The sequence below is a fragment of the Pseudopodoces humilis genome, chromosome 3 (genome assembly GCF_049639895.1).
Source record: "Pseudopodoces humilis isolate 2021_Gansu_Grassland_sample_001 chromosome 3, ASM4963989v1, whole genome shotgun sequence".
Classification (NCBI taxonomy): domain Eukaryota; kingdom Metazoa; phylum Chordata; class Aves; order Passeriformes; family Paridae; genus Pseudopodoces; species Pseudopodoces humilis.
The window spans coordinates 77,977,525-78,001,637 of record NC_142202.1 but is presented as its reverse complement, the minus strand read 5'-3'; the positions used below and the strand labels follow the sequence as shown (position 1 = coordinate 78,001,637).

The 24,113-nt window shown below is 38.4% G+C and overlaps 1 protein-coding gene across 1 annotated transcript in view; it reads right to left on the bottom strand.

The window, feature by feature from the left end:
* The window catches only part of MDN1 (midasin AAA ATPase 1), a 91,983-nt gene that overhangs the window by 9,811 nt on the left and 58,059 nt on the right, over window positions 1–24,113 (bottom strand). The window contains exons 63-93 of the mRNA XM_014263277.2: window positions 22,518–23,214; window positions 20,842–21,003; window positions 19,906–20,179; window positions 18,727–18,962; window positions 17,947–18,042; window positions 17,613–17,707; window positions 16,828–16,952; window positions 15,574–15,720; window positions 15,189–15,298; window positions 14,660–14,733; window positions 14,273–14,468; window positions 13,624–13,780; window positions 13,311–13,457; window positions 12,783–12,909; window positions 11,786–11,891; window positions 10,620–10,735; window positions 9,118–9,597; window positions 8,340–8,566; window positions 7,848–7,997; window positions 7,450–7,622; window positions 6,934–7,095; window positions 6,666–6,803; window positions 6,280–6,421; window positions 5,881–6,050; window positions 5,511–5,654; window positions 4,737–4,866; window positions 3,789–4,108; window positions 2,116–2,277; window positions 1,637–1,738; window positions 1,284–1,485; window positions 643–813 (exon numbers count right to left, since the gene is read on the bottom strand). Coding sequence (XP_014118752.2) covers window positions 643–813; window positions 1,284–1,485; window positions 1,637–1,738; window positions 2,116–2,277; window positions 3,789–4,108; window positions 4,737–4,866; window positions 5,511–5,654; window positions 5,881–6,050; window positions 6,280–6,421; window positions 6,666–6,803; window positions 6,934–7,095; window positions 7,450–7,622; window positions 7,848–7,997; window positions 8,340–8,566; window positions 9,118–9,597; window positions 10,620–10,735; window positions 11,786–11,891; window positions 12,783–12,909; window positions 13,311–13,457; window positions 13,624–13,780; window positions 14,273–14,468; window positions 14,660–14,733; window positions 15,189–15,298; window positions 15,574–15,720; window positions 16,828–16,952; window positions 17,613–17,707; window positions 17,947–18,042; window positions 18,727–18,962; window positions 19,906–20,179; window positions 20,842–21,003; window positions 22,518–23,214 — 5,738 coding nt within the window. The remainder of the gene's footprint in view (window positions 1–642; window positions 814–1,283; window positions 1,486–1,636; window positions 1,739–2,115; window positions 2,278–3,788; window positions 4,109–4,736; window positions 4,867–5,510; window positions 5,655–5,880; window positions 6,051–6,279; window positions 6,422–6,665; window positions 6,804–6,933; window positions 7,096–7,449; window positions 7,623–7,847; window positions 7,998–8,339; window positions 8,567–9,117; window positions 9,598–10,619; window positions 10,736–11,785; window positions 11,892–12,782; window positions 12,910–13,310; window positions 13,458–13,623; window positions 13,781–14,272; window positions 14,469–14,659; window positions 14,734–15,188; window positions 15,299–15,573; window positions 15,721–16,827; window positions 16,953–17,612; window positions 17,708–17,946; window positions 18,043–18,726; window positions 18,963–19,905; window positions 20,180–20,841; window positions 21,004–22,517; window positions 23,215–24,113) is intronic.

Genomic DNA, 24,113 nt, shown 5'->3' with positions numbered 1-24,113 from the left:
ATTCATCAAAATTACAATTTCTGTTGCAATTGGAAAGCGATATTTTTATCTTGCTAATTTTGTGGCGGGGGGGGGGGGGTGCGTCTCTGTGCCTGACAAGTCAGACCTATCTTCTCTATCAACTACTTCTGTTAACTGCTCAGTTTTTTCCCCACATAAGAAAGAAGGCAGTGAGTTTGGTGCTGCCTCCAGATATTGTTCAGACCAGATCCTCTACTTCTTGCTGGTTTGTTTCTTTGGGTTTTTATGCCAGAAGTTAGTTATACTTAAAACACTAGAGTTATGTGGTGCTGATGGTGGAATGCTGGAACGCATTGTTAAATGCCAGTTAATTAAGTGAACTGGCACTGTGTTGAACAGTAGGGAAGTGTTTGCTTTTTATTTCTTCAAAGTGGTGGATAAAGATTAGAGATCATTAACTTGAAAGAAAGCAGCAAACCCCTCTGTTACTCAATCAATTTAGCAAAGGCTAATGCTGGTTACTAGGCAGAAGCAAGAATACTGCTGCAGAGGAATCAATTTAGAGCAGGCATTTAATTTAGCCTTATGAAACATATCTGCCACATGCAAATCTGAGTACCTACACATACAACTAAAGATCCATATCAGCATGTATTTAGAATGCTTATCAAGTTAATGTACCAGGAGGTTTAGTGGCAGTAGACTTCTTTTTCTCTGGCTTCAGCTCTTCAGTGTCTACTGCTCTGAGATCCTCGTCCTGCATTTCTGTTTCCATTGCTGCATCTTCACAGTCTCCTTCTTCCTTTTCTTCAGGAGGTATAATAGGTTTCTCTTGCTCCTTGCTAGCTACATCTGCACAAAGATAACAATACTTGTCAAGAGGAAAGTGGAAAGAGAAGTAGTCAAGTTATAAAAAATATTGCATTCTAAGGCCACTTCATATCAGTTACAGTGAACTTAGAAGGGATCTGAGGCTCAAACCCCTGTTCTATCTTTCACTCTTCTGTGCTGTGTCATGTCAGTAAACTATTGCCTTGATTAGCTGAAGTAAGATTTGAAGAAAATATTATAAGGATATTTATTAAGATAAAATCCATTTTTGTAAGTCAAATCAGTATTTTCAAAAGTGTTATTTGAAGTATTAGTTTGAATCTGAGTGCCAAGGAATACTTCATGTAGTGAAATGGTGCTGCATCTTTAACCAAAGCAAGGATTGTTAAATGTAACTTTAAAAAGCTAACAGAAAAAACTACAGCAAACACAAGTGTGTCAGGATTTGGTTCTGCAATGACAACTCTTTACACACAGAAATACCACTGTACCATATGTCTGTGCATCATAGTGTTCAGAGCCTTGTTTAATATGTTCAAATGCATCAGCCTCCTCTACGCTTTGTTTAGGCTGAGTTGTATCCTGCTTTGCTTCACTGCTGGATTCCATGGTTCTCAATCGCTTGTGGACGCGTTCATTGTGATCTCCCATTGAGCGCTCGTTGTCTGCCTGGCCAGGTTTCCTCTTGAAACTCTGAAAAGGAACAAATTAACACCCTGAACTTCAAGAGAGGGGTAACCCACCACTAATAAGAACAATGTTCTAACAAGGAGAAACTGAGTCCTGCCTATTTGCTGGTTAATATTAAGACATTTAAACAAAAACTTAAAAGAATGAGATGAACCTGTGTATTTTTTCTGCTTTGCTTCTCAGAAGCCATCCGGGCCATGCATGTGGATTCATGGCCTTCTGACTGGTTTGCACTTGAAGCTCCAGTTCCACTTTCCTGAAAGGAAAAAAAAAATATTAATTTCAAGTGTAGCCAAAAATAGCAACTACTGTAAACAAACTCCAGACATTAAACTGCAATGCTTTGCTACATTTTGCTCTGAATGATCAATGGCTCACAACTGCAAGTAAAATTCTTATGGAGAGCAGACAAGGCACTTCTACAGTTCAACAATTACCCTAAACTTACCTTGATAGCAGTGAAAATGCAGGGTATCTACATGGTCTTTAAGATTTTTTAATAAATTTATAACTGGCATAAATTAAGGTCTTATACACAGCTCTTAAAAACTATCGCAGCAGTTCCCTGTTTTCGACTTGAAAACATATTCACAAATTTAGCATTTTTAACTCGGACACTTCCACATAATTTACCTCTCTAGACTCATCTTTTTCCGAAGCCTCTCCAGCCAGCTCAACAGCACTGTCACTCTGCAGATTTTCTTGCCCAGTCTGCCCTTGTGTTTCATGCTCCATTCTTTCCTCAGCCTCAGGGATCTGTTCATCCATCTCGGAATTATCTTTATCCTCCTCTTCCTGAAATAACACCAGATTATTTTAACATTCTAAAAAACATTGAGAACTGTGTGTTACTGAAAGGCACTTAAAGACAAATACAGTTACTAGACACAGGATGGGTTAACAAAGGGAAAAGCCTATTTAACTGGATACCCCATCTACGATAAGGTCACCGGCCTAGCAGATGAAGAGAAGGCAGTGTATGTAGTTTTCCTGGATTTTCAGTAAAGCTTTTGATAGTGTCCCTCACAGCATCCTTCTGGACAATTTGTCCAGCTGTGGGATGAGTGGATTCACAGTGTGCTGGGTGGATTCCAGGGCTCAAATAGTTGTAGTGAATGGGGCTTCATCTGGTGACAGTCACCAGTGATGTCCCTCGGGGTTCATCTCCAAGACTAGTTCTGTTTAACGTATTTATTAATGATCTAGATGCAGGAGTTGAATGCTCCATTACCAAGTTTGCTGATACAAACTGAGAGGTGCTGTTGGCTCTCTTGAAGGACAAAAGCCTCTTGCAAAGGAATTTGGACAGATTGGGGCACTGGACTATGATTAAGGGGACGATATTTAACAGGTTTATTAACAGGTCCAAATGCTGGATTCTGCATCCAGGACAGAGTAACACTGGGCTCAAGTACAGACTGGGGGAAGAGTGGTTGGAGAGCAGCTCTGCAAAGGGATCTGGGGATGCTGGCCCACAGCAGGCTCAGTCAGAGTGAGCACTGAGCCCTGGCAGCCCAGAGGGCAATTCCCATCCTGGGCTGCATCAAACACAGCAACACAGAAGTGGTGGTGAATGCACTGTATTCAGCATTGGTGCCGCCTCACCTGAGTGCTGTGTGCACATCTGGGCCACACAAGTTAAAAAGGGTGTGAAGGTCCTGAAATGCATCCAGAGGAGGGCAACAAAGGTGGTGCAAGGCTGGAAGCAATGTCATATAAAAAGCAGCTAAGGATTTTGAGCTTGTCTAGTTTGGAGAGAAGGAGGCTGAAGGGTGGCCCCACTGCTCTCTACAACTTCCTGAGGAAGGGACATAGAGATCCTGATCTCTTCTCCCTGGTACCCTATGATAGGATGCATGGGAATGGTCATTAGGACTTTAGTATCACTTCTTTACTGAGAAGATGGTCAAACACTGGAACAGGCTTCCGAGAGAGGTGATCAAAGTCCCTGAGCCATCAGTGTTTAAAAGGCATTTGGTCAATGTGCTGAATAGTATACTTAAATTTTTGGTCAGCCCTTGAGTGGTCTGGCAGTTGGACTAGATGATCACTGTAGGTACCTTCCAACTGAAATAGTCTGTTCCATTCTAACACAAGGCTGAGGAGGCAGCAGGAACACAGATAGCAGAAAAACATTTTTAACAAGCACAGTTCTTGTTATCTTGATGAAGACTCTCACTAACATTGTATCTATTCAATGTCAAATTTGTTTCAGAGTACCACAGAGCACATCCATTTCTTAAATCTTGTATAAGGAAATTAAAAAAAAAAAAAAAAAAATCACACTTTTATTTATTACCCTGTACCTGAGGTTGAAGGCCTTGGTCTTCATTAGGGATTCCCTTATCTTCAGCAGATTCATTTTTTTTCTCATCAGGTGGCTGTGACTCTTCCTCTTCTTCTTCTGCATCCTCAGTGTTCCCTGGCTTTTCTTCTTGATCATGAGCATCTTTGTCTCCTTCATCTTCCTTCTCCTCTTTGTCTTCAGAAATGCCTTCTTCAGCTGCTTTTGCATCTTGCTCATCTTTTTCTGTCTCACCAGTATTTTCTTCATTCTGTTCTTCCGTCTTCTCTGCCTCATTGAAATCCACAGGTTTTTCTTCTATTTCAAAATCATTCTCTTCTTCTGGATTAAAAAAAAAATCAATTAAAAAAAATCAGAAAGGTATATAAAACTTTCAGTGAAGCACAAAGACAATGAATATTACTGTTATTTGGAATAAAACTGCCCAGCCTATCAAAACCCCATAAAATACTGAGTTCTATTCACAGAATCTGTATTTTCTGTAGCCAGATAATTCCTACAAGTCACAACTGACTTCTAGATAGCAGAAAAGCAGGATGAATTCCTATTAATTTCCTTTAACCTAATATTTCTGAGGGTCAATTGACTTTTAAGAGTACAAATACTTGAAAGTATAATAGAAAAAGCATGAAACCACAAAAACAACTGGACAATTAAATAAGGAGATTCCAGCATAAGACAGGCTGTATCACTTGGATAATATGAGAAAGCATGCTCCACAGTATGCATGAAAGGCAGGTAAAGGAAAATGTTGTAATGCTGACTTGTCTGGCCTGCATTTGGTATGCTGGTATTTAGATGCAGAAATTAATTTGCAGCTTCTTGGTGGTTATACAGAATCCTTCCACCACCTCTCCTTTCTATAGACAAAAAGGGCTTGTGATCTGATTGTCCCCACCACTTGCATGTGGCTTTTCATCTAGGAATCTGTAGAGGTTTTCAGCTGTACCTTCATCCTCATCATCACTCTTTTCATTACTCTCCAGATTCAAGTCATCAGGAAGGTCCAAAGGTTCAACTTCAGGCTCCTTTTCTTGCTGGCCATGATAAGGATCTACTTCATTCTCATCATACTCACGCTATCAGGAAGAGAATGGGAAAAAAATAACAGGCATGGAGTACGTGGAAGGATAGGCAAAAATAAGAAACAAGATAGTACTGTATTCTCTAGGACAAAGAAATACTGTACGCAATATTACATTCTGACCAATTAAAAGTGGATTTCCAGTGGTACACTGGAATGGATGAAGAGCAGAAAGATTAATTTCAGCAAATGCATTTACATAAATTGGTGGTACTTAAAACAAGCATGCTTTATGCTCGAAAGCCAATTTTCCTAGCTGAAACATTCTAAACAGAATATGCACTCTTGGAGATGCTAAATGTAGTCTTGCATACAAAGGTATTTCTGTTTCTAAATACAACAGAATTAGAGTTTTAAAGTTTTGTCCATCAAACATCAATTCAGTTTAAAGCATGTTTTGGGAGCCATTACAAGTTCAAGATACTGCAAAATAATCCTTTCTGGAATATGAATCAGAAAATAAAGTGTATTGTAATGGATACAGTGTGGTTTACTTTAAGTTCTGAAATGAACTGACTTTTTTCAGGGTGTTTCACTATTAAAAAAAAAAAGCATTTCAAATTCTCAGAAACACATGGTATGAGAAACAGGATGTGGTTTAACAGCAACATAATTCCATGTAGTCCAAATAATTTTTACCTCATCAATTTGTTCATGGATTTTCTCTGTATTTCCACAGTCCTCTTCCTCTTGCTCTTTTTCCTTATTCTTGGGAGGCTGTTTTTTATTATCTGTGTTTCCTGTCCCCAGATTGTCATCTTTTGCAACGAGCTCTGAATCCTCCTATTAATAAATCCAAAAGAAACTAAATTATGTTACTTGCTTTTCAAAGTCTCAGTGACATCATGTCCTACAGAAGAAAAAAGACAACACTCAACAGAACTTATTCCCTGAAATTGTCCCTTTCTAAGGCAAAGAGCTGTGAGAGGCAATTCCGCTTCTAGGTCACATTAAGTTAGCAGAGTTCAATTCCATTAATACTTTCCCCCCCCACCCCATTCCTTATTACCTCATCCATTCCTGGTCCAGTTTCTTCTGTTTTACTACTAGTATCTTCATCATCATCATCATCTTCATCCCCCCAGAGCCTTTCATCTAGTTTATCATCGGCTTCAGCATTATCAAGATTGCCCATCTGCTTATCCAGTTCCTCCTCTTCATCTGAATTTTCCTCATCTTCTGTGTACAGTTCAGAATGTGTTTCAGTACAGAAGAGAGAAAGCAAATGTTTTTGTTAACTTTAGAAGCAAATAAGCAGTCATACTTTGAACCTTAATTTCATCACCCCTTTCAATTAATTGATATATGCTGAAAAAAACACACGTGTACATGTTGTAGAAAAGCATCAACCGTTACTGGACTGATCTATAACTTTTTTAGTAAGTTCACCATAGTGGAAGAACCAAACCTTTTTTCTCCCTTTCTCCATCATGCATCTTTCCTTCAAAGTCTTCAGACATTTCAATTGCATTGTCTTCTCCTTCAATGTCTGGTTTAGAATCTTGATCCTCTTTCTCCTTCTCTTCACCTTTTCGAAAACTGTCTTCTATCTAAATCATTGGTAAAGACAAAAATTACAATGGAACTTGCCTATATATTAAAAGCTTAAGTATCACAACAATATCTCAACAATACGTATAAGCTGATAGGCAACATAGTAACTGATAAAAGCCAACATAAATAGGAGACTGAAGGTAACTAGATGTTTCTTTTTACCCAAGACATCCACATCATGGATTTCAAGAACTTTTTCAGTTTCACTTCAATTAAACAAGATCAACCCCCAACACTTGCCTGATCTTCACTTTCTATTTTGTCGCTCACATCCTTCTTGCCTTCCCCTTCTCCAATACCACCATCCTCATAGTCATGGAACTCTGTTGCTCCCTCGCCTGCTTCATCTTCAAGTAATTCTTTTGGCAGACAAAACCCCTGCAAAGGCAAACAGAAACTCAAAATCTTCCTCAGTAGTTAGCACATTTTTCATCTTAGTTTCTACTCAAGACCTTTACACATTAAATATATGTTTGCCATGCATCCACAGTTACCTCTAATAACTTACCTTTAGAGCAAGCTCTGTAAAAATGCTGGTTAGAACAGAAAGCAGTTTTCCAGTACTCCTGTGAGATGCCAGTGAAACAGTGAGGTAGAACAGGATGAGGTCTGAATACTTGCAGAGCATGGGCTTTAGACGCACCAGCAAATAGCAGGACTGGTTGAAGAACTACAGTTAAAAAAACAGCTGCCAGTCATTATTTGTGCTTACTGACAGGCACCTCAAAGAGGTGACTGAAAGTGCAAAAATACCAGTAGTGAGTTTAAGTACAAGTTTAAATACAATTTCTAATGTTTCTGGAGGTTTTTCTAGATTTTTCACAAAAACTTTGTCTTCTTACTACAGCAATATCTGGCTTTTGCATTACAGAAGACTACCTTTATTTGTCCAGTTTCTCAAATGCTTCTAGTTCTAAGGCACTGGGCAAGAAGAAGCAATGCACGTTTAACCACCAAAGTAGTTGACAATTCCAAATCTCTCGAGACTCCTAAGCCAAAAAACTCATGAAAAGAAAAATGTTACCTTATGTTTATATGAAGTGCAGTCTTCCCTGTAAGATTTCAGGATCTCCAGGAGTTCTGAAACACCTAAAATTGCCTTCTGCACATGTAAAGACTCCAAATCAGCAGACAGATCTTCATACAAAAGTTTAGTTATATGTCCGGTTTTAATCACATCAAGTAAGGCTGCATCCTCTTTGTATGAAAGATATTTAAAGAATGGAGATCAAGTCAGACACTCTAAAAATGTTATAGCAAGCAATCTAGAAATATCTACCCTATCTGTTTAAATAGACAATTTCTAATAAAATTGCAATTTCCTCATGTATTGGTACCTCTGACACACAGTATTTAAGAAATTTTAAGGTTTGCGTGGTTTAAACTCTTCTGCTCCCCCCTCAAGTATACTGAGTAACTTACCATTTTCCTCTGAAGATTTTTCCTCCTCTTTTCCACCTTCCTGTTTTCTCTCTACCAAACACTGAACAGCATACAGAACAGCACGGATAACGGTTTCCACTTTTGTTGAGAATTGTTCCACAAACTCTTCATCCGACAACTGTTGATTTCCTTTTGAACCATAACACAGGCAGTTTTACATGGAAACACATCAGATTACAGGTTCTTATGTTTCCTTTATGCAAGGACAATGACAGCACTATGCAACTTTTACTACACACTTCTACCAAAATCTCCTTGCTAATCATGACCTACAACTATGGTGAAGGATCCATCACTAATGGAGATGGTAGTAAAAAAATTATACTGCACAAATAAAGTCTGGACTAAATTTTGCAAGTTTTAATTTAATGAAGTTTTTGGATATCAGAAGGAGCACTGGGCCACCTTCAGCAATAACCAAACAAATAAATTCTTGTGTCTTTACCAACATTACAAATAAGGTATCCTTACCTGCGCAATCTGACACAGAAGCAAGAAGCTGTGTTCTCCACACTGTGAAGTCTGAGGATGTGTTATTGATGACTTCTTGTATATACTTTAGGCTCTTGATTAGGGCCATCTGATTTGCAGCTTCCCTGTCTTGCCCATTTGGAAGGAACAGGGACTCTATGCTTTGTAACTGGGCTGAGACTTCCAGCAAACAGCTCACAGCTGATGTGCAAACTTCAAAGTCTCTCCTGCAACAGAAATACCATAATACTGAAAGAAGAACAAACAGTCCAATTTAAGATTAAACCTCTTCTTGGGCATGGATAAGGGAGAGGCAGCATATAGCAATCCTGAAATTATTAATTATTATTTATATTTTGTTAATTATTTATTAAATATTTGACAACAAGCTTCTATTTACTGTGCATTTATAATCACTGAAGCAGAGAGAAAATCAGAAGATTGTTACTAGATAGGCTAAAAATGTCTTTTAAAATGAAAATTTCTTCATTCAATTTATATCTGAAATTCACCTCAGCTAAGGAGCTATGGAGATAAAATCCTGAGAGACCAAAGATAAAGTGGAAAGCTGAGATGGAAATTATTTTAACTTGTCAGGGGAGTGGGAGAAGATATGCATTTCTTTAAAGAGGTATTGCATTTTGCAAAAAAAAAATGAACAGAAAATGTTTGAAGAGTATTTGAGCCCACTTTTCAATATATGCATAGGTAAAAATTTTCAAAATTACTTCACACATATTATGTGAACATAAAAGAGATGTTCACGTGTAGAACTCACCAGGAATGAAAGGAGGTTTCCCGTGACTGTTGTCTTACTCTGTCCACTTCTGCTTTCACGGCCTTCACATTTGCCATCATTGCAGTCAATTGTGTAGCTACCTGCAGCCACAACTGATCCTTATTTCGCATCCTGCATCCAGGAGGCAATTGCTCAGTTGTTACTGGAGACAGGTGTTTTAGATCTGAGGGAATCAGGTCAGGTATTCCCACAAGAACATTTCCCATTTCAGGTACTGAACTCTGAGGAATGCTGTCTTTGACATCGCTCCTTTCACTGTCATTGCACCTGGCTGACTCTTCTTTTGGGCAGCACTGGATAAACCAAGACAGCTCCTCGAGAACCATCATACACTGCATACAAAGCTGCTGCAGTCTGTCTGTCCAGCGTTGAATACTGTCTTGAGGAGGAAACGCTGCACTGTATTCTCTGTCAGCAGTCAACCTAGAATCTATATCTTGTATACAACTCAGGAGGTTCCTAGTTAAGAAGAAAGAATTAGCAGTTATAAACACTAAGCTTTATGTAGTACCTCCTTTTTGAAAGTTCTACCTTTAACTGAATTAATTTTTAAAAAAAATCTAGATAACTTCTCCTGGAAGAACTAAATCAATAGTTTTTTTTTTAAAAAAAGGTTGTTTAATTAGTGCTTTTTTTTCCCCTCCCTGAATTATGAAACAATACAAAGCCCTGGGAATCTGATTTGCTATGAAAGACATAGTAACGTAGATAAGTGTCCTGAAATTTTTACTGTTCCCATGACTGTAAAGCTGAGGAGTTTATTTAGTTGGGATTTCTGTTTATTCATTTTTTTAGTTTCCTGGGGTTAGAATAAATTTTGCACCAGTAATCTCCAGGCCAGAATTCCTTCTCCATACAAAGCTACTAGCTCCTAACCTGACTCCTAAATGTTTTATGGACTACAGAGTGCTGAGCACAAATATCCTCAACAAAGGTGGCATTGGCAATGACTGTACTCTGATGACTCAAGCAATGAAATGAAAAATCACATCAAGTAAGATAGATTCTTATATACTTTTCCTTTTACAGTTTTGACACAACATCCAGTATGTCCTGCCTTTCTAGAATTTTTCTTCGTGAGCTGTTGATGCTTTATTTATTTTGGCTCAAAATACCCCCCAGATCATTTATTTGCCCCAGGTCAAGCCAACAACTTAAATGTAAACAAAATTAACTGAGGCCAATACCAAATGAGAGATATAACAATCTGTAAGTTTAATGGTTTAACTGTGTAATTAACTACAGGAATTATTACATACATATGCCTTACTTGTTCTACAAAATTATTTTGATTCCAAAATACCGGCTGCAGTAATAGGATAAAATTAAATCTTTTCTATCTAGGCTTGAGGGGAGGAAATGCAGGGAACCAGAGGAAGAAGTTGCTATTTTCTGCTACCTTATTTTCCATCTTTCTTGAACTGATTTGCTTACTGTCAAAACTTCTTGCCAACATATAAATGTTGGACGATGGAAAATACCTGAGTAAGATCCACTGTTCTGTCAGTGCAGTAAGAGATCGCCTCTGTCTCACGAGCATCTGCATGAGGTGTGCAGTGAACCCTTTGCATCGTTCAATGCTACCTAGTCCAATATCCTAAACAAAACAGACAGAAAAAGTGGGAGAGGAACAGTTAGATGAGCAACCAGACATCAGCAGTCTCTGTGTCTCCATTTCACTGAGCAGGCTGAAATATTATGGTTTAATTGAACAAGTCTTAATATGCAGACTAGAGTTACAATTATTAGTTTCCCCATCTGCATCTTTTCTGCATCTTCCATATATTCCAAATTTGCCTTTCAAGTAACTTCTGCAATACTCACATTGCATTTCACTCCACTGCAGCAATTCTAATCAGAAATTTAGTTCCAGTATTAGATCTACCTTATACAAATAATGATTAATATCTGAAGATATACCAGTGTAAATGCTTTACATTTGTGATCAATTCTAGAACCTTTACTTTCACTCCTTTCATTAGAAGTGATGACATCTTAAAGCTCAGAATAAATGCTCACAACACAGCGCATAAATGATCACAGTCACGTTCCACTATTTGTATTCAATATGAGGAGTGACTTGTACAAGATGATGTTGTAAAACAAGGGGTAAAGCATAGTGAGAGGAAGAACATCTGGAAGAGATGCTTTTTTTTCTGAAATTCTGGAAAAGTGATTCTGGTTTGGCTGAGCTCATTTGTCTGTTCTACTGGTTGTAGACCAATCTTTAAAAGAAGAAATATATTAGCACTTTTTGTGTTGGACATTGACTTCAGTTATGCCCAATTATAAATATCAACTGATTTCTTCAAGGGCACTGAATGACATTTGGTTTATTTTCCTTACAAGTTTGGATTCAGCATTTCATGAGTTCGTTTGTGCACAGAAAGTAGCAATTAGGGATCTCCTGGGATGAAACACTGAACAGATCATTAATTCCTTTCCGCAAACTGATTTTGTCCCTTCATAAAACAGCAGGTTTTAACATGCTGCATTCAATGAGTGGTATGAAAGCGTCATATTTAGTATCATATTACATAACATAGCATTATCACCCATCACTTCTTTACTACTACGAAATTTCAGTCCAAGCTGGTAAAATGAAATTAATAGAACTAAGATTCTGGTTTTAATTTGCTGGTTTTACCTTGGCAGGTGCTAACAATGCTGTCTGGAGCCGAGAGTGACGTGCAAGTGACCGATAGAAGTACTTCTGGCATCCATCCCAGGCAGAAGAAATCTCTGTCAGCAACCTGGCAGAGCACAAAGAAGTATGGTATTAAAAAGTACTTCAGCATGCTGTAGCCACCAGGTCAGCTCTTCATCCCAACAGTTTTGCCTGAAATTTATTGTTCTGAAAATGCATTGATGTTGCAAATCTTTATCTTCTCTAAAAATATTCTAGTATTAAGAAAACATTTAATTTAAAAAATAAATTCTAAGGAAACCCTAAGTAACAGCACCAAGATCTCTATCTTTGACTACCATTTAGTACTTTAATAATGATATTATTTATCTTCCCCCCATGCTGCTAAATCCAGCTTCATACAGAAGCCTTTCTTTTTGCCCTGATACATAAATGCTTACATCCCAGGACAATAACCAGCATGTCTCAATGACAAAAATGCATTTGTTGACAGAAAAAAAATTAAAAAAAAAAAAATCTGAAAAAAAACATCTTTTCCCCCAAGAAAAGTTTTTCCAGTAATGCCCACTCTGAAGTATATGTATTTTCTCCTGAAATATCCCATTATTTAATGGAGACAGAACAATGAAGTAATCCCTGAAAATCACAGCTCACCTTCAATAAAATCATTAGCCGTTTACACCAATATAGTGCTAGAAAAACATCGCAGGCAAGGCTGGACAGTGGAGGGCTAACTGAAATCTAATTAATGGAAAGAATGAAACTGAGGGTACAGTTGTTAAAGTGCAAATTTAGAAAAAAAAAAAAAAAAAGAAAAAAACCCCAAATCCTTGCTCAGTTGTACATATCAAACTGAGAAGGAATGGGAGGAAGGGAATATGCACAATCCTAAATTAATTACTATCCAGAAATCCCCATCTAAATCAACGTGCCATAAATTCTATATAATACAGCAGCAATTCACACAATCTGAGGGTAAAAAGTCCTGTGTACATACGTGGCATCCAGTTCATGTGTACAATTCACTGCAGCCAATGCACTACACAAGTCCAGTGGACGAAGGTAGAGAACTTCCTGGCAATCTTTTGAACGTGACCAAGACAGACCTTTCCGGTACGACAAACCTGGAACAGTATTACAGCACACATCCTTTGATGCCCCCGTTTTTTATATGAAAAGTGTCACTCGTACAGTTGGTAGTAAGACATCAAATGTTCTTATTTTGACAAGTCTCTGAACATGCTGCAAGTTTTGCAATGTAACACATTGTAGCTGAGCTATCTTGAGCTGAACAACACAGCTGAAGTAAGACTAGACCTGCGTACACTAAGGACTTTTCACTGCCATGTCCTTAAAGAAAGCTGAGTTAGGAATCATTTTTAAGACATGAAAAGGCTGATGACTGAGGAGGGTAAAGGTGCTACCTTAAATCGTATTATGGAGGGTTTAGATACATTGGCAAGGACAGTAAATTGCTCAAAAACTCTGTACTTTTAAACCAAGCCCATTTTTAGTTAAAGCTCACCTGTTTTAGCAAGGCTTTTAAAGAGATCCGACAAAGCCCGTTGCTTTTGCATCTGGATATGCTTTGCCTCTGATTTCTGCTTCTCCTTAGTTGCTGTCTGATCAAATGTTAAATTTTGCAGTTCAGCTACAGAAACAATAATACCGCCTGTATAGAAGACAGTAGACAAAAGTATGAGATTGAAAATTTTAAAAAAGCAGCTCTGGTGGGAAGACACTCTAGGAAAACAACTATACATCTGCACTTTTTCCTGATTTGTTCCATTTATGTTATAGAGGTCAACTGTGGTATGGAAATCACAAGAAAACCTAACCTGTGAATTGGTCAAGATTTTCCACCAGGTTTAACAATGAATTATTTTCTGTAACTGCTGAACACATTTTCTTCATTTTTTTCGTCAGCTTGGACAGACGATACTGAAGAGATTCTGTATGAAATGTAATGACACCCTGACATTCTGGGAGTGCCCTCTGAAAAAAAATGGAAGAAAATTATGTATGCATATTCAAAGCTCTCCTTTGATCATTAAAAGTAAATCACTTTAAAGAAAGGGCTAAATTCTGCATTCATGAAACCCCAAAACAGGTTCATGTGATTCTTTCATCAGCTCAGCATCAACACTTGAGAAAAATCATAACGCATGTATGTCAGGCAGACAAAGTGCTGCAGACAATATGTAAGGAAATTGGAGATGTAACTGCCTCATCCCTATATTAGAGCACAGCTATAGTGCCAGATTGGTACAGACCATGCCTGTCATTCCATGCTGCATTCCCATCCATCTGCAGTGTTGCATAATACTTAACACAAATAAGACCAAAAAAAATTATGATATATTCAACAGATTTGACACTTACATAAGATTTTCCTGTGAAAAATAAATAATAAATCAGTGAAAAGCAACATATAGATAAGAATAAAGAAACTGTTCTTCCCACACTTAGAATAACTAATTCAGTCACCTTGGTAACATCTGTTCTAGCAGACAGAACCTTTCTTAATGTGTTGTTTAGCCGCTGAATTTTGGTTTCTTTGTCATCAGATTCTTCTTGCTTTTGCATGCAGTCCAGCTGCTCTTCCTTACCAATTTCCACCAGGGCAGGCTGACATGGCTCATCCAGAACAACTTCAAACTTCTTCATGAATTTAAAGAGAGTTCTAATTACCAAATGAAAGCAAAAACGTTACTGGGTTTTGTAATCCTGGAAATCTCTCAGCTGCTGGAAATAAAGGTTTTCACTGTGTTATGAGCAGAAGAAACATTTCTGTATTCAAATATAACATCACAGAGAAATCATCTAGAAGGAAGGTTTCAAAAAAGGGAGCAGAATTTTTTCCTTCTGACTTACCTGCGTATTTTTTCAACTGATTGTTTTATAGCCCAGAAGCTGACATCATTCCACCTGGAAATCTTCACAAACTCCTATAGGAAAATAAATAATCAATGGGATTACTTATATAAGTGAAATGAAGTAGTCCCACATCAAAGATGATCTTTAAACCTAATCAGCCACGATGATCTGGTAGCCTTAAAATGCAAAACATTTTACTAAGTGAGCAAGTTATTGCACAGACATCTTATTCTTACTAACATACAAATTCGCACTGCATAAAAGCTGCTGCATAGCCAGATGTTGTGAAATCCACAGGGGCTTCACCCCTGGGTAGAAACTTTCAAGAATAAATGGGACTGATCAAACATTAAAGCTCTCAATCAACCCCTCCCCCACCTCAAGAATTAATTCTTGCCAAAGAAAATGTTATTTTTAGTAGGGATTTCAGTGGCCAACAGAACTATTATAGACAAATTCAAATAGTATCTGCCCCACTGCTCCTTTGGTTAGACCGATACATTGTCCGAGCCAAGTTTCCTTTCACCTTAAGTTCCTTTTCTATGGGCTGACGAAGTTCAGCAATTTTGGCCTCAACACACTCTGAAAACTGCTTATAGTAATTGTACAGATTCCACAGGATGCTGCACAGAACATCTAGAAAGGAAAAGGGACAGAAAATAACAATAATCGTCATCATTGCATTGTCCTTTTACAAGAGGATGTTTTTCAGTATCATTACAATAAATACATCCCAGTTCTTTTTGGAAGTTTAGCAACACCAAAAGATGGGATAAACTGACCAACAGGAAAACAGTAAAACAGCCCCACTGTTCTATTTATGAGCTCAGTGAGCTATTTGGAAAGTCTGGAACACCTGATGGCAAGATTGCTGTACAGACAGCTCAACACAAGTAATGCTAACAACTTACCCTTTTCTGCTACTTGAGGCATCAGCAAGACATGGCAGTGGAAAACCAACAGTACTTGGAGCCGTGCATGGAACTCTCCCAGAGTAGAGCCTTCAATGAAAGCCTGTAATGTGCTGACCAGCGTTTTCAGATCCATTTGCTCAGCTCCTGAACATTGCACCAGAAATTTATAAAGAAAGTGAGAGGAAAAAAAAAAAAAAAAACAAACCCAGAAGATCTAGGTGAAAATTGTTGTCTGGTCTTTATAACTTTCCATTAAATATCAAGTCTCAATTAGGAAATGTTCAAAACAAAATAGGAAAGGGGCAGATAGGGGAAGAATCTGGTTTAATAATAAGTAAAACCAACAAACACCACACTGGAAGAAAGGAAAAGGAACAATAATCAGCATTAAAATAGTGACTGAGAAGGTAATTTATATGTCAAATTTCAGAATCCATTGAGTATTTACAGAATACTTGCTATTCTCTATGAATGAATGGCTTTTTCAGTCATGATGAGCCCAACTACAAATAAGTCACACAGCCAGTTCCTTAACTCCTCAAAGTCATGAGGACAGAAATAGATCAGAATAATCTGGCAGAGAATACAGTGTTTTTGGAGTATTATGGGTGGAAGTAGTCATGTTGTCCTCTTGGAAATACAATACAACCGAAGGATCTGAAACTCATGCAGGGCCTTAATCTTCATGAGGCTGGAAAATTGGCCTCAAGCCAGAGGATAGTGCTTTCATCTTTACAATTCCATTAAATTTGGGGGAGGGAAGGTGCTGCCCCTCATTCCGCTATTTTATGTAACATGAACACGTGCAGACAGATTTGCTAACAACTAACTCTAAGAATTCTTTAGGCTTTATACAGAATGTCAAAAAGCAGTTCAGCTGGGATATGAATTATACTTTCTGCAGCTAAAAAAATGAGATGCCTTTTCCAGTTGCAGATGGAGGTCTCCCACTCTCCAAATCTGTTTGAAATGTGTGTATGTGCATGACGTACAGCTATCAAAATTCAACTTTCTTTTAGATGCTTTTTACAGACATCTTTTCTTTATATTACAACACAAGCCCTATGAGCCACAAGTGGTTTCAGAAATATATACAAAGTTCATTCCATATGGAAAACCCTACACTGGAATTTACTGTAGGGCAAAAACTATACCTGAAAGTGCATTGTTAAATTCTGGCATTTAGGACCTTAATCATACATCCTCAGTAATTACTAGAACTGCATCACATTTATTTTAAGGCCAGCTTACCTTCTGTGTTTGCCTCTGTCTGTTCTTGAACATACTTCTCAATCATCTGATAGATTGAGAACCAGTACTTTGTGGATTTGTCCACATGCTGCTTCATAATGTTGTCCAAACTTACTGACCAGCAGCTAAAAACAATAAGAAAAAGGAGAGATAAATTAAAAATATCATAAGTAGTTTGGGTTCAAAACAACAAAAATTTGTTTTCTGTTTCTATTAAACCAATGGAAAATTTAGCAGATGAAAGAATCTGCACATAAGCTTAATATATAGAATCAACTTCTGAGGATCATTGCTGTGCCAACATTATTAATATGAAAGAAAAGAAGGGAGGGTACAGCAAAATCCATCAGAGGCAGGTCCAAAAGTTTATTTTCTCAGAAATAGAGGTAGACTTCTGGAATTCCTAATCGTGACATACTGTGGCTATAAAAATTTTATATGGTCTTAAACAGGAAACTGGACAATAACTTTTAAGGACAATTTAATGATGGTTATTAAACAGACAAAACCCTGCAGGCTGAGGAAACCCTAGGGTTCAAACAGGAGAGCACTGGGGAAATACTGTTTCTACTTCTCCTGAGGCAGATACGTAGAGTCACCATAGCCTGGACATGTTCATTCTGATGCACTACAGCTCCTCGGTGGTGGTCTCTTTACCCTACACATTTTCACCACAACAGAAGCATGTTCCACAATTAAGGCAATTCTTTATTGGAATGTGCCTCCATGTGGAGATGAAAGTTTACAGTGTCTAAGGAAAAGCAGCATAGAAGGACAATTCTTACTTCAACTCCAATCTACGCCACTGAATAATCAGTTGTGTGACCAGATCAAGATGCTTCCGCAAGGACAAGGCCCGACAAGCATTCTCCTCCCAGTCCTAGAAAAGAAGAGTTCCCCTTTACACAAAGCCAGAAATTAGTCACTGCCTGGCATAACTCGTTGCATTTACTCTGGATTACTGGGTTCTTGCTCTTTAAACTTTCAGCATGGAGCAAGTTGACTTCCCCAAATCCTGACAAGCAGTCAGCTTTCACGTACTGTGTTTGTAACATGGTACCAAATATAGGTAAGGAAACACATAGAGAAAAATTAACTTTCCCTTCGCCGCCTTCTTACCTGTGCCTTTGCAAGAAGAATTTCCAAGCCATTCAGAAATTTTGAGAGAGGACTAGAAAGAGGAAAACTCCGGATTCTGTCCATCACAACTAACAGCTGCAGAATAAAAACAAAAACACTGAGCCCTTAGTAAATGCACTTCAACAGAAGAAACCATGAAATTGAGTTTATTTCTATGAGAATAACCGACCCACACAAGATATAGGAATTTTCTATATTTATTATTTTTTTTTACATTTTTAAACTGCTTCCTCAATTTAGTATAAGCTCACTAGGAGTTCAGTAAGGCCAATGCAGTTGGGGAAGGGAGCACAAATGACCTAATGCAGAGTTCCTGTGGAATCTGAGCTTCTACATTATCCCAAGAAATGTAACCTGAGGACAACACAGATGCTTTAAAAGGAACTAAAAATAATTATTCTAAAGCATTATGAAAGAATGAACTTCAGAAAAAAACAGGCATAGAAACAGCAAGACCTCAGGGATCTTTGAGCTATGGCAGACTGAAGACCACTTAAAACCCCAAGTTCAAACTTGGCAGAATCCCACTTAACATTTCATAACTAAAACAGAACAGCTGTAATACACACAATAATACCTATACCTCTTATGAATAAACAGGTATGACTTCAAAACATCAGCGTAAGTAATACAGACAACACCTAGGCAAGGATATCAATGGGTGTGCGCATGTCTATGCATATCTATACAAATATTCACACTTAAATGCAATCCAAACATGCTCCAGTTTCCCCCAAATATTTGTTGAGGTGTTTTTACCTGTACAAGTACAGGATGCTCTGGCCATTCCTGCAGTAGCCCATTTATTTCTTTAGCAAAATTGTCAAGTACAGGTTGGCACTGTCGGACTTGCTGAATATTGGGATGCTGATAGAAGTCGTAAGGACCATCTTGCTGAAGCACAAGATCTGAAGTTACTTCCTCAAAAAAGGTATTGTGAAGAAGAGTGCTCAGCAGAAGTTGGCTTCCCAAAAGACTGTCATTCATTTCAGCACCTGGAAAGAAAGTAAGGAATTGGTTCTTTTTTTAGTTGAATAGATAAAGTTGGGGACTTTCCCCCCCGTATCCCAGGCCTTAGCATGTTATTTTTTACAAGGATATAAGACTATACAACTGGAACAGTGAGATGGAGTAGAGAACACAAGACAAACTTAGAGTTTATATTCTCTATTTCAACAGAGTTTTCTATGAAAGTACGAGCATCATAAAGGCAGGCTGTAATCCTGTCAGAAGAACACAGTTCCTCTGTATATAAATCTACATCAAGAAGATAATACTATAAAGCAAGGCTCTGTGGAAAAGTAATCCAACACATATAAAAACTCCCACGTACATTACAGCTCAGGTGCAAACACAAAAATAAGGTACTGTAGAAACAACAGCCCTTATCTGCTTCATCTTAATTGCACACATGCATTTATTAGATCAGAACTGAAGTATACAGCTGCGCTTTAACAAGTGACGATTCCAAGTTCTCACACATTGTTAAAACAATTTACATGTTAAGTTTTCCAAAATTCAGGGTGGAAAAAAACCACCAAAATATCTTTTTTCTTTTTACTTTCTACATATAAGCTAAATTTCTAATAAATAAACTTCATTGCAAAATTTACTTCTGGGAAATTTCTTTAAGTGCTTTATCTTCCACTGGACTGTCCAGACCAATGTGATCAAAATTTCACTCTGTTTTCAATACATTTTTAAACTATGTTAGTCTTCTATATTACCAAATGTTATTTTAAAAATGCACAGAAGAATAAAAATAAAAGCATTCCACAAGACAATTCTGAACATGGGGCAAATCCTCTGGAGAAAGAATTTTCAGTTTTCTGCCGTTCCCCCATAACAGGTATGTTTCATGACCTGTAATGTAATTGTTTTGAAATAAATCATTACAAATCTAAACCTGCATATCTGAAATACTGCTAGCAGTCTTACCCATTAAAGGATAGAATTGTGACACCAGGCATGCACCAGTCTGATAGCAGGAAATAAATGTACTGAAATAATGCTTGGCTTGATGAGAAGGCATACTCTGTTGATACCACAGGGATCGAGCAAAGCTTAAGCATAACTGTTGATGAACCTTCATTACTGTTTGCATAGAGCTTTTGGACAAAAGGGCTCTGTCAACATCCAGCTGGTCTTCCACTGAGTCTTCAGTTTCCATTTTTTCTTCTAGGCTTGGCTGAGCTGTGATATCTTCAAAGTCCTGCAAATTACATGATAATCAAAAGTAAATTTTTATTTCTTCCTTTAATGCCTCCCCTCCCTATCTCCTCTTTTGCTTTTCTTGGCATTGCAATGATTTGCAGCCAGACTGCCATTCTGAAACTGAACACAGGTGTACACAACATTTCAGGGCGTAACTACAGCAGGCAACAGTGCAGGACAGTCATCCCTGAGCTGCTGCCAACAAAACCCTTCTGCAGAAAAAGCAACAGCAGCTGTGTCTGCTGATAAACCACCTCAATATATTGTGTGGTTGCTTGAGGACCTGAACCATTCTGTCCCAGCTGCTTTATTTAATCAAGGACATCAGCCCTCTCCACAGGTAGTAGAACATCTGATGACCTTGCTAAATAAATAAAATTCCAGCTTTTTACATGTAACTATATTATCATTCAGTTATATAATTTGGGTTTATTCACCCAAAGTACAGTTCAAGCCTGGAAATTAATCCAAAAACTTTTTTCAACCAGAAGGTAAAATAAACCACAAGCATATAACTTAATACCTATCAAAATCTACCCCCATTTGGCTTTTGGTTGAAAGAAAAACTGCTTCATTCCTTATGTAATTTATAGCATTTATTTTCAGGAGCAACTTCAGATGTCATTCTTTTGTGTTTCTTAACGGAGTTACAGCTATTACCTTTTCATGAAAGGGAAATCTCCTCTTAAATTCTTCTTCTTCCTCTTCTTCCTCGCTCCGTCCTTTCCCATGACTTTTACTCCTGTATCTGTACAGGCTGCGTTCCATTGCCTCCTGCTCTTGGGCACGGCGTTCCTGTTCATCCCATTCATTTACAATTGCCTAAGGAAACACAAAGCAAGATGCCGCTACACAAGGTAGTGTTTAAAATCATCTCCTATTCCGTCAGTGGGGCAGCATCTATTTTGCTTAGCTCTTTCCTCTTCCACGGTCTACAACAGTATAAATCAAAGCCATCTAACATTTGTGAATTGCCCTCTTAACAAGCTAATGAGGAAAATGTAAAGACAATACGCAACAGAGTACTTGACCAAGTTCTAGTCCCCCTTCTCAAACATTTTATAAAGAAACTCTCTCCAAAGTTTGCATTGGGGTGTGTTTTTGTTGTGTGTGTGTCCATTTTTGGGTTTTATATTGTTTGGGGCTTTTCTTACATAAATAAAATCTTTGCTAATTGTTACAGGCTATTGTTTCATGTCTTGATAAATTCAAACAAGTTAACCCAGTATATTAGATTATCTTTTACAATTAATTGGGAAAAAAATTTAATATTTTTAAGAACATCATACTAATAATTATCAAGATAAGGATGACCTCTAAAGATCATCTAATCCAACCCCTTTGCCATGGGCAGGGACATCTTCCACTAGACCAGGTTGCCTGAAGCCCCATCTATTCGCTCTCAAACACTTTCAGGGTTGCAGCATCCACACCTTCTCTAGGCATCCTGTTCCTGTGTCTCACCATACACATTTTTAAACCATTATTTTCATACCTGATCCAGATTTACCCTCTCTTTCAGTGTGGAGTGCCCCCACCCAAAGAGGCGGGGATTTGATTTTAGGCAGTGTTAGAGTGAGGGGCGCTGCTTTATGTCCCAGGAAGAGTAGATTCCACCCCTCTGCCTCGGGGGATGTGCCCTATAAGCCCATGAAGAGTTGCCCCACTCCCAAATCCCTCATGGGGTGTCAGCCCGGAGTGTGAGGTGTTCTGGCCTTCTTGTGTTGCTATTCACTGTATTCTGCTGCATTAACCCCTCCTATTGTAACCCTATTGGTTTGTGCCCCTGGGGCTTCTCCCTTGCTGTGTCCCTGTTAGACCCAGACCCTGAGCTCCACCTTTGCTCTACCCCATAAAACGCACCACCCTGCCTCTGTTTGGGTTCTCAGTCTCTGGTGTATGCTGGGTTAATTCCTGTGTTGGTAATGCCCCAATAAATGTATTCCTGAGTTTAACCAAATGGAAACCCATCTCATTGATTTCCCACTTCGGTCACCAGTGGCTGAACCCTCCCTGGACATGACACTGTTGCAATGAGACACAGCATTTCAGTTTAAAACTGTTATGCCTTGTTCTACAAGCCTTTGTAAAAAGCCTCCTTCCCTCCTTTTTATAAACCCCTTTAATATACTGAAAAGCCACAAAACAATGTCTCCTAAGAGACATTTCTTACTCCAGCTGAAAACCCCAACTCTGTCAGCTTTCTTCACAAGAGGGGTGTTCCAGCCCCCTGATGATTTCTGTGGCCTTCCTCTAGAGCTGTTTTAACAGATCTATGTCTTCCACAGGGGACAAGTTCTGTTCAAGACTCCCAGTTATGGGCATCCAGAGCTTACCCGACATAGGTGTCTGAAGAGCTGCAGAGATTTCTGGTCCATTTCTCCTCTGGACAGTACATGACATCGAAGATGCAACAAAGCATTCACCAGAAGCTGTTCCAGAGTTGGGGAAGGCTGCTCAGCTCCCTCAGATCCTCCTTCAGAGTGCTTCAGAGAGAACTTTTTAAGTCCATTAAGTACCCCAACTGAATTCACTGAACATAAAACTTCTGCCCGAGCAAAGTAAGTGGGAAAGGCACAGCCAACAGAAGGAAATGCCAGCAAAGAAGTGAGGAGGTTGGTGAGATCAGCTGGGCACACAGAGCTCTGCAGCACTGCATACACTTCAGAAGCCACTAATCGCATGCCATGTTGCAGCTGCAGGATGGCAGCTTGGAGGGGAATGATGGCATCAGGGAATGCAGCATACTCCTCTGCCAGGTGTTTTCTAAACTGATGGTGTGATTGTTGCCACGATGCCTCTTCACTTAACAGGTTCTGTATGGCTTGCAGTGATTTAGGTCTCTCTCCACGGAGGAACTGCAGAAGGCGGGCTAGAAGGTCTTGGACTGAGGAAATCTGTGCTATGCTGTTGATGTACTGGTGAGCCTCCTGGTATAAGCAATCATACAGTGGAGCTGGGGGCCTGAAGGCCTTCCTTCTGGAAAGACTGCTAATTTGCTCCTTTAACCTTTGCATTCTTTCATGCAACAGCCTGTTAAGAAATAACATTGACCAGTTTAGACATGGAAATATGTTTCATACAAACATGTTTAAATAGATCTAATGTAGCAGTTAGGGTACAGTAAAAGATTCATCAGAAAAGACTCTGCTAGTTTGTGTGAAACAGCAAATAAGGAAAAAAAAAGGGACAGGCCTTATAGCCCACAGCATAGATTTCTTCTCTCCCTGCCTCTTAACAAACTTCAAGTACTTTTTTTCTTGCTACCTGACAGCACTGTGAGAATGAAGAAAAAAATAATATTACCACAAGCAATCAGTAATACTCAGCCCACTTGCTGAGACATTCAGAACTTGCTTGCAATGATTATCATCCTCTAAGCAGTAGCATGGAACTACCAGGTCCTCTGTGTGTACAATAATGAAATCAAAAAATCCTGTTAAAAGTGGAAAATAATGACTAATAGATAGTTTTTATCTCCATGTACACAGAACACACCTGGAAGGCTGCAGAAAGGAGAAAGCTCTCTTTGATTAGAATTTCCTCCTCAAGTCCCTCTCATAAAAAAGAACTACAAAAAGCCCCAAACAAATTAACAGTAGCTACAGATTCTGCATGTCAACAGTGTACTCTATGTGGTAGGAAATTTAATTAATCCACAGCAACATACACAAAGGCTATTGCTAAAATACACACATGAAGATTTCTCCCCAGTAATATCAGCTGAAGAACTCTGCAAAATAGCACTGGCACATATAATGGCCTTGAAAAACCACAGAGATAGATAATCCATCTCATTCCAACTGACTGATAATATTTTCACATTGTAAGAAAAGTACTGTAATTTAAATGTATGGCATTGTTTTTATTTCTGGGCATGTTTTCAACTTAATCAATATATGATGGCCACTGCTTTATTCGTCCTATTTACA